Source organism: Podarcis filfolensis (genome assembly GCF_964270895.1).
Source record: "Podarcis filfolensis genome assembly, chromosome: 15".
NCBI classification, from domain to species: domain Eukaryota; kingdom Metazoa; phylum Chordata; class Lepidosauria; order Squamata; family Lacertidae; genus Podarcis; species Podarcis filfolensis.
The window spans coordinates 14,269,921-14,282,776 of NC_139618.1; the positions used below are offsets into that span (position 1 = coordinate 14,269,921).

Here is a 12,856-nt window from a genome sequence, read left to right on the forward strand (position 1 = left end):
TACTTTGGCCACCTCATGAGAAGAGAAGACTCCCTGCAAAAGACCATGATGTTGGGAAAGATGGAGGGCACAAGGAGAAGGGGACGACAGAGGACGAGATGGCTGGACAGTGTTCTCGAAGCTACCAGCATGAGTTTGACCAAACTGCGGGAGGCAGTGGAAGACCGGAGTGCCTGACGTGCTCTGGTCCATGGGGTCACAAAGAGTCGGACACGACTAAATGACTAAACAACAACAACATTGTCAGAACGCAGGATCAGGGAGGAAGCCGGCTGGGCTGGGCTGCTGGTGGTCCGCATTTGAGCCATCCCTAGATGGATCAAATAGTCACGTCTCAAGATAAGGCAGCCTAACACCACTCTGTGGGAGCTCCATGGCTCTGTGTCATGGACTGGTTGGACACAGGAATGGTGGGAGGAACCAGCTGGGGAACCTCCAGGGGAAGAAGTCTCAGAGCTCAGGGAATGTTGGTAGAATGACGATGAGCGGTCAGAGGGAGAAGACTGTGGGGAGGAGGTGTCAGAAGCTGAAGGAGCAACAGGGCTTAGTGAGCTGGGAGAGTCCGTGTCAGAGAGAAGTCCAGAATCAGAGGCAGAAGCTGAAGCAGGGGAGGAGGGAGGCCAAGAGGCAGAGAGATCTGGCTGGTGAAGAGGCACGGATGTCTCCCCTTCCTGCTGCAACCAGCTCCCCTCCTCTCTGATCTCCCAGAACAAGAAGAGGCATGAAGAGGGCAGAGACTGGCTCCATGCAGACACAGTCTCTGATTGCCTGGGGGTTGCTTCAGTCTCAGCAACTGCTTCATGCGGGCAACACCTACCAGAGACAAGTTGCTGTGCTTATTAGGCCTGGCATTCCTGCTGCTGATCATATTTTCGCTAATAAGGAGTTAACTGCGACTTGTACTAGGTGATTTACGGCTGGCTAGCTCCTGTTCACTGGATGCCCGCGAGTTCTCGTGTTCTCCTGAGCGCAAGGCGCTTGCTCCGCAAGGCATCCGCGTCGCTCTGAGCCAGACGGGGCCGCGGCATCCGTCAGCCTCTCACTGCACAGATAACCGGAGGCTTGTTCCTCCGCGCTCCTCGAGCCCGGAGATCGATAGAGCTACTCCTGTTGTTTATGCCCCCTCTTTGCAATACACACCCAGGGAGTGGAGCCACCGACGACGCCACGGCTCTCCTTAATGCTGAATTATTTACAGTAACAGATAGCAGGTTGCCTGATGGATGGTGCAGGTTTATAGTCCTGACAGAGCAATCGCCCTCCCTCCAGTCTCTCCAGGTACGCAAGAGTTCCTGCCAAGCATACCTCGTTCGGAGCAATGTCAACATAACTCAGTAGGTTTGGGGGGGGGCAGAGAAGGAATAGAGGAAGGTAAGTCAGAAGAGGAGGCAAAGGGGCAGTGACTTGATCAATTATTCAACCCGGCTTGCAGGCTCGGTCCCGTCCCCGGATTCGAGGGCCGGCAACCGGAGAGATTTACGAGCAGGGAAGGAGCACATTAGCCCCATCAGAGTGTCTCGCAGCCTGTCCAGGAACGCAGGGTTGCTAGCGTGCTCGCTCAGGCTGAAAGGGAACCATTAAAACCTGGCAATGGTAAATCAAACTTGATTGTTTTCAGTCCAGGCAGTGGGCGAGGGGTGTAAGAATAGAAGAAGAGCCTGCCGGATCAGGCCAGTGGCTCTGTCTAGTCCAGCATCCTGTTCTCACTTTGGCCAGCCAGATGCCTCTGGGAAACACACAAGCAGGATTCGAGCGCAAGAGCCCTCTCCCCTCCTGTAGCTTCCAGCAACTGGTATTCAGAAGCATCTCTGCCTCTGAATAGAAACAGAAAACAGCCATCATGGCTAGTAGCCATTGAGAGCCTTCTCCTCTTTTAAAGCCATCCAAGTTGGTGGCCATCATTGCCTCCAGTGGGAGGGAGTTCCATATGCACAGTGACGAATTTGGCAGGGAGTGGGCTGGCTGCTGCCGCCTCTGGAGCAGGGATTATGTGAAAGTGGTGGGAGGGTGTATCATGGGGTGGAGAAGCTGCAGAAAGGTCAGAGCACCTTTCATACAAGGAATTGGGACTTTTGGGTTAGAACAAAATAATACTAATAATACTAATAATAATTACTGTCATTTTCCCAGACTGGGACTCAAAGTGGCTTACAGAAATCAAAACAACACAGATAAAATACCAAAAGCTAGCCAGAAGCGGACCTAACTTATAGAATAAGAGAACAAGAAGAACATATGTTTAAAGAAGGCTGGAAAATGTTTGTTGAATATATGGGGGGAAAGTGTGTACACTTGAAAACATTGGGAGCGCTAAGACAAATTCAACAGTGTAAATAAGTGTTGATGGATGTCATAATGGAATACTGAATGGTTTAGTTTATATAAAATATGCAGGGATTTGTGTTATGCAAAATGAACATGGAAAGGGAAGAAGGGAAGTCATTGAAATTTTAAGGTTGTTTAAATGAATATTTTAAATTGTAAAACAGATAAACACACACACACACACACATATACACATCGTTAAAAAGTAATTAAAATAATACAAAAAACAAATGTAATAAAATGCAGATACCTCCGCTTAGCCGTGTTGGGACTGATCTTACAAATGCAGTTAGTGCCTCTCATACACCCACACAGCCTGGTTCCCCATCACCCACCTTGATGATGTCCTCATTAGTGGACTTGCATTCTGCGTCAGTCGAGATGTCCACGATGACGCCCGTCATCTCAATGGCAATGACCTTGACTGGGATGGCCACCGTCCGACCTGTTAGGATGGCTGTATTGATGATCTCCGTATCCTTGAGGGGACAAAGGAGGCTGTGGTAGTTATAGTGCCCGGATCCTACACTGCAGGGAGGGCGGGGGCCTTTCTGGCCTTCCTCACCCTCTGCCTCCTGTGAACCAGTTTTGACACGTGGACTGGCCAGCTGGCCTGCAAAGGCCCCTTGTGCTGCTGGCTCCAGTTTTTGTGAGGGGATAGAAAAAGGTAAAAAGGTAAAAGACCCCTGGACGGTTAAGTCCAGTCAAAGGCAACTATGGGGTTAAGGCGCTCATCTCGCTTTCAGGCTGAGGGAGCCGGTGTTTGTCCACAGACAGCTTTCCAGGTCATGTGGCCAACATGACTAAATCGCTTCTGAACACCGTGACGGAAACCAGAGCGCACTGAAATGCTGTTTGCCTTCCCGCCGCAGCGATATCTATTTATCTACTTGCACTGGTCTGCTTTTGAACAGCTAATTTGGCAAGAGCTGGGACAGAGCAACAGGAACTCACTCCTTTGCGAGGATTCGAACCACAGACCTTCTGATCAGCAAGCACAAGATGCTCAGTGGTTTAAACCACAGCGCCACCTGTGTCTGTGATAGAACTACGCTTCCCAGAAGTGTGGGAAACACAGGCTTCTTTACTTGATTCGGGGGAATGAGATCATGCAATGGGTCCGGTGGGCCAGTTTTGGGATACAGGCAGGTCAGGAAACAGAAGGGGTAGCACACAAGGCTTTTTCTCAGCCAGAACTCACTGGAACTCAGTGCCGGCACCTCTCAGGTGGGCACCACTGCCGTTCTTAGAGAAGATGGGAGGTATTCATGGTGAGTTCCAGAACTCTTTTTCTAGAAAAATAGCACTGGTAGCACAGACACAAACCAACTTCCAGCCTGACTACTGGGAACCTCACCATGGCCAGTGGCAGGATGGCACGAATGTCCCTCTGGATGACCGCCAGCTCCGTCACAGCCTTCTCTAGGTCGGGCGGAGGGTTTCGGCCTCGGTAGTCTATATGCCACATGATGCGCCGGGTCACCGATTGGCTGGTGAAGTTCTCCATTTCAAAGTCCAGCTGCATGACCTCATATGGGGAATCCTCAGCCCTGCAGAGAGAGAGAGAGAGGAAGAGAGAGAGGAAGAGAGAGAAAGGTGGATGCCAGCAGTGGAAGAACACAGAAATGGTTTCTTTATACAGATCTGAAGACTCCAAGCTGGTCATTTCCACATCCAGATCTCCGAAAAGATTTAACTTACTTATTTGACGACACTTAAATGCCACTTGACCGTAACAACACCTCTGAGCATGTTAGGAAACCTCTATGTAAGAAGGCGGATGTCATCAGTGTGGTGGTTACAGAGTGTTGGGACCTGGGAGACCCGGGTTCGAATCCCCGCCCAGTCAAGAAACTCACTGGATGACCTTGAACCAAGAACTCCATCTCAGTCTAATATACTAATTATAGCTCAGTAGGTTAAAGCACAGTGCTGATAGCACCAGGGCTGCAGGTTCGCTCCCCTTAGGAGACAGCGGCGTACCCCTGCATTGCAGGGGGTTGAACTAGATAATCCTCAGGGTCCCTTCCAACTCTATGGTTCTTTGATACTTTGCAGGGTTCTTGTGAGGATAAAATGTGGAGAAGGAGAACTATGTAGGCCACCATGAGCTCCTTGGAGGAAGGGTAGGATAGAAATAGTAATAAAATAAGTATATAAATGGAGGTGGAAAGTGAGGTGGTTTCTTTACACAGATTAGAAGATTCCAAGGTGGCCATTTTTATCCCTTGTATCTAAGTCTTTAAAGAGTTTTACTTGTTTGTTTGACAACATTTATATTCTGCTTGATCATAATAAAACCTCTAAGCGTTTTACCAAAGAAACAAAAAAACTCACATTAAATTGATCGATGTAAAACATTTATTTATTTCGCAAATTTTATATACTATGGGATCGTAAGAAAGAAACCTCAAAGCGATTTACAAAAAGAATAAAAATTATTGGTAAATACCAGTTTGAAAGCTATTTAAAACATTCACACGAAAATAAAATCAACGATAAGCTAAAAAGCAGATTAAAGGGCACCTCCGAGTTCTCCGTTTCAGCATAGCCTTGCCTAACCACAAATGCCTGCCCTATGTCAATAGGCAGGGAGTTCCAAAGTGCAGGAGCTGCCGCACTATAATAGATCGACTTCTTACAAATTACCTTGAGTTTGGCTTCCCTTACTTAAATGAGGTGCTGAAGATCTGAAAGTGGGGAGGGGGGGAGTCAGAGAGAGAGAGAGACAGACAAGACAGACTCTCTGCGCCTCTTTTATGTAACGTAAGCTAAACCCTCCCTTCTCCCTCCAAAAGAGTTCACTGAAATTTTCCCAGCCATCTTCACAGGCTTTTGAATTTCCACCTCCCACGAATGGACAAAAAAGCAGTCTGGGTACCACATTTATTACATGCAGGAGCATCTTAGTGTGTGAGGCCCCACCTGCCGTCTGAAGTGTTGCCTCTTCAATGGGAACGAGGCCTCACTTAGAGACTTCTGTGTGGGTGGAGATGAGCATTAAGAGGTTTAAGGCACAAGCTTAATGAGAAATAGGGGCTCTTTAGAAGATAGATTTTAAGGAGGGGCGGGGAGGGAGGGAGGGAGGGAGGGAGGGAGAGAGAGAGAGAGAGAGAGAGAGAGAGAGAGAGAGAGAAAGAAGGGAGAGTTATTTACTAGGAGGCTATTGGGGAATGGCATGTCTGGTCATCAGAATAAGTGTCTTGGCAGTGCTATTTTTCTAGAAAAAGAGTTGCTCACCACGAACACCACCCTTGTTTTATTATAATGGCAGCAGCACCCACCTGAGAGATGCCAGGATTGAGTTCCATCTTTTAAAAAAATAATCCCTGCGTCTTGGAACCGAGAGAATGGATAAGAGAAATGTCACCCTCCTTCTCTCCAAAACTCCAAAACTCATAGGCTGAATGTAAAGCTGAATGTTGGTAGATTCCGGGGAGATGAAAATAAGGACTTGTTCGCACAGTTAACATTTGGAACTCCCTCCCCCAGGAGGCAGCAATGGCCACCAGCTTGGATGGCCTTTAGAAGAGGATTGGGCAAATTCCTCGGGGATAATAAGGAATATCCCTGGCTACTAGCCATGGTTCCTATGTCCCGCTTCCGTTACTGGAGGCAGTATGCCTCTGAATCAAAAGTAACACTGTTCACCTGCTATCCCATTTAAAAACCACTTATCCTTGATGCAGGTCCATAAAGAGTAAGGAATCTAGAATATGAATTGTCTCACTGTGGTTAGTGTAGGATTGTGTTTCTGTTTTGGGCACTGCCTTCTTATACATATCAAAGTGCCGTTTATTTGTATTACTTTTACAGTCATACCTCGGGTTACAGCCGCTTCAGGTTGCATTTTTTTGGGTTACGGACCGCCGAAACCTGGAAGTACTGGAACGGGTTACTTCCAGGTTTCGGCAGTCGTGCATGTGCAGAAGCGCTAAATCATGCTTTGTGCATGCGCAGAAGCGCCAAATCGCAACATGTGTATGCGCAGACGCGGGTTGCAAACGCTGCGGGTTGCAAACGTGCATCCCGCACGGATCACGTTCGCAAGCCGAGCATCCACCGTATTTTTAAACCAAAATCAAGTAATAATATGGGTGTCTCCTCCATCAGCACCATGATGAGCAAATGGATTGGAACCCGCAACTCCACAGCACGCCCTACAGCCCATCCGCTCTCGTCACGCCAGAGCCCCAAAGCTCCCTCCCAACCCTTCTGCACCCTCTCCCCCTGGAAAACTCTCACCCACGGACTCTGCGGAGGCCTCGGACGTCAAGGAGTCAAAATGCCAAGGCAAATGAAAGCCTTTGATGTCCAAATCCCCGAGAGCGGTGAGGACTGAGACGCGTTTCACTCCCCAGCTGCAGTATTTGATCCAGGGGCATGTTTTTTTTTCTTCTTAAAAGGTGACTGTAATCACTTTGAATTCATCACCCGCCTCCAATCTTCCAAGGCTGAGTTTAATCTGCAGCCCGGGAAGGAGCCAGTCAGCCAGTCCCCCTCTGGTGCCTTGTCCAGCCCCTTCATCACGTTACAGCTAAAAATATATAAATTGAGCAGCGTGGTAGATTGGCCTCTCTGCAAAACTGCAGACCTCCCCGGGCGCGGCATGTTGCAGGAGCGGAGAGTTATTTGGAAGTCATCTCCAGGAAACCTAAGATGGGGTAGTTGGCAAAGCCCCCCTGAAACGGCCCACCAACAAAACCCAATTGCCACCATTTTGTACAAGCCACTGGAATGGGAATGTAAGTTTAGAAAAGTGCCCGGGATCAGAACCCGCAACCCTCCCTGAAGACACAGTGAGAACAGGATGCTGGACTAGGAGGGTCACAGGTCTGATCCAGCAAGGTTGTTCATATGCTTTTATGAACGGTGGGGGGCAGAGGTTCTGGGTTGCTCCCAAGATTAGGGGGGCTGGTGTACATTGTGAGTGTGTGATGTCACACGCGTGATATTACACATGTCTCCCAATGCTGTGCAGGGCAGCCTTCTGCTAGGCTGCCCCAGGCCCCCTCAATACTGTTGGGGAGGGGGCTGAAGACACCTCCAGTGGCTAGAGTTGGCGCACCTGGGTGGGGGCCAGCAACGTTGACCAGAATGTCTGCTTTGGTTCTGCTTTTGCATAAACCACTAAACCGGATTAATGAGATTCAGGTGCGATCATCTCTGCAGTTCAAGATCATCCCATGAAAGCAGCACTCCCACAGACCAACAGACCCCCCCTGTGACAGCGCTGTCCCCAAACCTGAGAGCCAGCCTGCTGTTTGATGCTCGCCAGCTTCCGATTCTGGGCTGGGCGCTTTTGATGTTTGCCTTGCTCGCTGCTGGAGCCTCCCGACCAGCCTCCCCCGCCTGCTCCTCCGCTTTCTTCCCAATTTATCTTGGAGTCTAAGAAATCTCAGCCAAGCATCTGAGCCGTTCCCTTCCTCGAGGAGCTCGGTTTAAAACAAGCCCACTACAAAGGCTTATCAGGAGCTCTGCAGGAAGCCTCCGCGGGGCAGCCAAGCCCGGCCTTTGATCCCTGCCTTTGGTTTCCGAGATGGCTGTATTATTTTTGTAATGCTCCGCTCTCCGTGCATTTTTCAACCTTCCCTTAATGGCAGAGCCGGGTCTTGTGGGTGTTCAATTCGAAGCCCCTCCTCACCGCACGGCAGGGACCTCCTTGCCCCCTGCATAGGTGGGCTTTACCTTGAGGAGAGGAGAGGAACTGGGAGGTCGAAGGAGCTACACAGATCTGACTCACTGTATCCTGGCCCACACTGCCAGGGTAGAATCATAGAAATGTAGAGTTAGAAGGGAATCCAAGAGTACAAACCCCTGCAATGCAGGAATCGCAGCTAGAGAATGCTTGGCAGAGGAACATCCAACCTCTGCTTAAGTACCTCCAATGAAGGAGAATCCACCATCTTCTAAGAAGAACTTTCTGACAGTCAACAATGTTCAACAGTGGAATAGACTTCCTCGGGAGGTGGTGGACTTTCCTTCACTGGAGGTATTTAAGCAGAAGCTAGATGGCCATCTGTCATGGATCCTTTAGTACTTCCTGTATCACCTGGGAAGTCAGGCGAACGAATGCCAGTGTACAGGAAGAAGCAAAGATCACCAGTGTTGAAGCAATGTCTCTTCAACATCAACTTTGTTGGACTGGTCATGTTGTTCAGATGCCTGATTATCATCTACTCTATTCCAAACTTAAAAATGGAAAGCGTAATGCTGGTGGTCAACAAGAGGTTTAAAGACTCTCTCAAGGCAAATCTTTAAAAATGTAGTATAAACACCAACACCTGGGAAACACCGGCCTGCAAGTGCTCCAATTGGAGAACAGCTTTTACCAAAGGTGCCATGGGCTTTGAAGACGCTCAAACTCAGGATGAAAGGGAGAAATGTCCGAAGAGGAAGGCATGCTTGGCAAACCCTCACTGTGATCAACTCCTGTCCAGAAACCTATGTCCCACTGTGGAAGGACATGTGGGTCCAGAATTGGCCTCCACAGTCACTTACGGAAGACAATCTTACTTGGCTACGAGTGATGGAAGAAAAAGAAGAAGAAGAAGAAGAAGAAGAAGAAGAAGAAGAAGAGGAGGAGGAGGAGTACTTTCTGTGTCAACTTTTAAACACCTGCTGAAAACTCTTCTATTCTGCCAGGACTATGAAAACAATTAAGAATACATCCTTCCACAGTCATTAATTGACATCAGTTTTTAACTTTTTATGGTTTTATGTTTGTTGCAACTTGCTTTGATTGATTTTTTATATTACAGCACACCAATTTTTTTAAACATAAATAAATATTTCTATTACACCCATTTTACAGGTCAAGGCATCAAGGCCAGGAGGGAGCTCATCACACAATGACTCCGTGTCCAGTTCTCTGTACATGGATGCTGGAAAAAAGAGCCAGTGGGCCAAGCGTGTGGCCTGTAAGGTTGGGTTGCCAACTTGTTCTCCTGGAAAGATTCCTTTGCATTTAATAATTGCATGGTGAGCAGGAATGCAAACGAGGCAAACCCTCTCCCCTTGAGCATCTGTTACGCAGGTGTTACAGGCATAAAGAGCCCTACCAGAGGATGGGGATAGGAGGGAGTTGGGTAGAAAGATCTTTATCTTCCCCTTGCTTCACCCCCACCTCCTTAATCATTTCCCTGAACTCAGGTGCATTCCCAAATCTGGAGACTCTGGCAGGGGTGTGTTTCGGTGCCACCTCCGAAGCCACAAGCCTCAAGGAAGAGAGATCTCTGGGCTTCCGGATGAAAAAGAAGTCTGTCTGGTGGAGATAACCATATTCCCTGCTGGGGGTGAGCAATCGGCTCAGGATGGGGGACAAGAGTTATCAGTTGCAGCCAGAACATCTGGCCGATCAGAGGCTCTGCCAGGCTGTGGCGTCGTCGGAAGATCTCGAGGAAGGGAGCCAAAATCAAGGTGGAACAGGATGAAAGGAGGAAGGGTGGATTTGTGAGGGGCTTCAGAAAGCTGAGCAGAAGTTGAATGCAGCAATCAAACAAAGATAAAGGGATAGGTGTGCAAAGGGTGAGATGAAGAATGAGGAAGAACCCATCTGACTGCAAATGTGAGTGCAGGGCATGGTCCAAAGATGTATGATGCAGCCACTTTGCTGAAGGAAAGCAGCTCAGAGTGAGTCAGGTAGGGGAGAAACTGGATTCAGTTCACACGTATAGGCGAACCAGCCTCATCTGCAGTTTCCGTAACAATATGCAAACTGAAACACAGAAACACCCTTCAGATGTACCCTTCCCAGTATGTTTCCGAGCACAATTCAAAGTGTTGGTGCTGACCTTTAAAGCCCTAAACGGCCTCGGCCCAGTATACCTGAAGGAGCATCGCCACCCCCATTGTTCTGCCCGGACACTGAGGTCCAGCTCCGAGGTCCTTCTGGTGGTTCCCTCACTGCGAGAAGTGAGGTTACAGGGAACCAGGCAGAGGGCCTTCTCGGCAGTGGCACCCGCCCTGTGGAACGCCCTCCCATCAGATGTCAAGGAAATAAACAACTATCTGACTTTTAGAAAACATCTGAAGGCAGTCCTGTTTAGGGAAGTTTTTAATGTTTGATGATTATTGTGCTTTTAATTCTGTTGGGAGCCATCCAGAGTGGCTGGGGAGGCCCAGGCAGATGGATGGGATATAAACAATAAATTATTATTATTATTATTATTATTATTATTATTATTATTATTATTATTACTACTACTACTACTACTACATGCCTCTCCTAATTTTGCAGCACTATGCTCCAATCAAGGAATGTGAATGAGAACATTCTGAAATCAAGTGTGCATGTAAATGCCCATGTTAGTGAAAATAAATGTGCAAAGATGCTTTGCAAAATGCATATGAGGCGAAATTGCATGCAAGGATGAGTGTATCAGGAGAAATTTGCACTAAAATGCTGGAGAGTTTTCATGAGGACTTAAAAAAGGAAAAAAGCGTACTGGACTCTGGAAAAATGAGAAGCTGAAATTTAATCCATCCGTAGCTGAGTCTGCTCAGTTTGTGCATGGGAGACCACTTGGGAACTATTCAGATTCCTCCTTCCTTGAGTTATACCGGGACAGAAATGCAGGATCGAAATGTAACAAATAAATAAGAGAAGTAGGAGAAGCCCAAAATAATATCGAAAAGCGCTGTATTAATATCATCATCATCTTCATCAATAATATTTATACACTTAATATGCAAAACTGCTAAGCGGTTTACATAAAACACAGTAAGATAATTTTAAAAGGGGAAAGGAAAATGTGTACACAACATTTGGAACCCAAAACACAAAGAAATACATCAGTGAAAACAGAGAGGCCATCCATAGAACATTCAGTTACGTATCGATAAATAATCAAACAGAATAATGGGATGAATCTCATGCAGCCCTCCAGAGCTTTTGATACAATGCCTTCTTGCAATCCCTACAGCCATCATCTGAGGGAGGCGGGTATTATGATTATTTTCCCCATTTTGCAGACAGTGTAAGGAGCTAAGGCTGAGTGAAAGAGGCTTGTCGGAGGCCACATGTCGGAGGCAAGAACTGAAGCAGGGCTGCTATCAGACCTGGGCAGCAGTGCCAACACTCAGGCATTATGAAGGACATTATTCTTCTTCTTCTTCTTCTTCTTCTTCTTCTTCTTCTTCTTCTTCTTCTTCTTCTTCTTCTTCTTCTTCTAATCACAATTCCAAAGCGCTGTTGTAGCTATCTTTTAAATGATCTCCAATCAAATAGCATTCAAACAACTTCACAGAAAGGCACAAATGTCAAGAGACCAAATCTACCAAACCATTTAATCATCTGTTTTGCCTGGCTGGTAAATCCCAACCTTAATTTTGATGTGATTTCACCTTTTCTACCAACCAAATAATAGGAACAGGGAAGGGGGAGCTTGAACAAATTAATTAATATTTCTTTTTTCTTCTTTCCCCCTTTTGGGATGTTTTTCTTACTTTCCCCTTCTTCCTTGAGTTTCGGGCAAGAGTTAAGCAACTTGAGAGTTTACGTTTGAGTTAATTTTGCCGATAGAATTGACGCACAAAAACCGTGTACATGCCAACCTAATGCTTAGTAAATAAACAAATAAGTAAGTCACCAACTTGGATGTCTTTAAAGAGGATTAAGCAAATTCGTGGAGGAAAGGGATATCGATGGCTACCATCCCTGATGGCTATTATTTGCCTCCCTGGTCAGAGGCAGCAATGCTTCTGAATTCCAGTTGCTGGAAACCACAGGAGGGGAGTGCGTTCTTGTTGGTGGCCATCTTGTGGGAGGGAGTTCCATGGTTTAATTATGCGCTGTGCACAGAAATACTTTCATTTATCCTTAATCTGCCACATTGCATCTGGCAGTGGAGGCAGAACACATCCATCGTGGCTAGAAGCTGCTGGTACCCTCCTTGTCCTCCATGAATTTGCCTCATCCAAATGAGCGGCTCTCACCATAATCATGTGGGAGCGAGTTCCACGGTTTAATTCTGCAGAATCGCATGAAGAAGGGTTTTCTATGCCCTGCCTTTACAGACCAAGACCCCCACCCACCCAGGCGAGGCCTTCTAATGCCCAAAGCGATTGGTTTGCCGAGCAGGTAAAACACCTTTCCTCCCTGCTCAGGAAAGTCTTTTGATTTCTGTACATTCTCGTCTCTAGCTTTCTTTCATGTTTCCTCTTGGATTGTAAGCCTGCAGGCAGAGTCCTTTGTCTGCCTCACCTACTTTGTACAGTAGTGAGTGGTTTTAGGTGCTGGATGAATAATCGACGAGAGCCCTGCAGCCAAAAAGACCTTACAAAGGGTGAGTTCGGGTCGCCAGTTACCATTCAGGTCGGTGGAGATCAGTTGCCAAAAACCGCAGGAGGGGAAACGGCTCTTGTGCTTGAATTCTGCTTACTGCTACTGTTCAGCCCCTTTGAGAACAGGATGCTCGACTAGACTGGTCCTCCTCAGGTGTCCATCAATCTTGCTCCAGCCCCCCTCTGCTCCTAACTTCCTTACCTCTTCCTAGGCCTCTCTGCCTCCTCCCAAAAAGTTACTCCTGGC

General features: G+C 47.5%; 1 protein-coding gene across 2 annotated transcripts in view; it reads right to left on the reverse strand.

Annotated features, from left to right (window-relative positions):
- Positions 1-12,856, reverse strand: part of TMEM132E (transmembrane protein 132E) — a 119,383-nt gene that overhangs the window by 10,713 nt on the left and 95,814 nt on the right. For both annotated transcript variants that reach the window (XM_083588098.1, XM_083588099.1), the window contains exons 4-5: positions 3,683-3,875; positions 2,661-2,804 (exon numbers count right to left, since the gene is read on the reverse strand). In XM_083588098.1, coding sequence (XP_083444224.1) covers positions 2,661-2,804; positions 3,683-3,875 — 337 coding nt within the window. The remainder of the gene's footprint in view (positions 1-2,660; positions 2,805-3,682; positions 3,876-12,856) is intronic.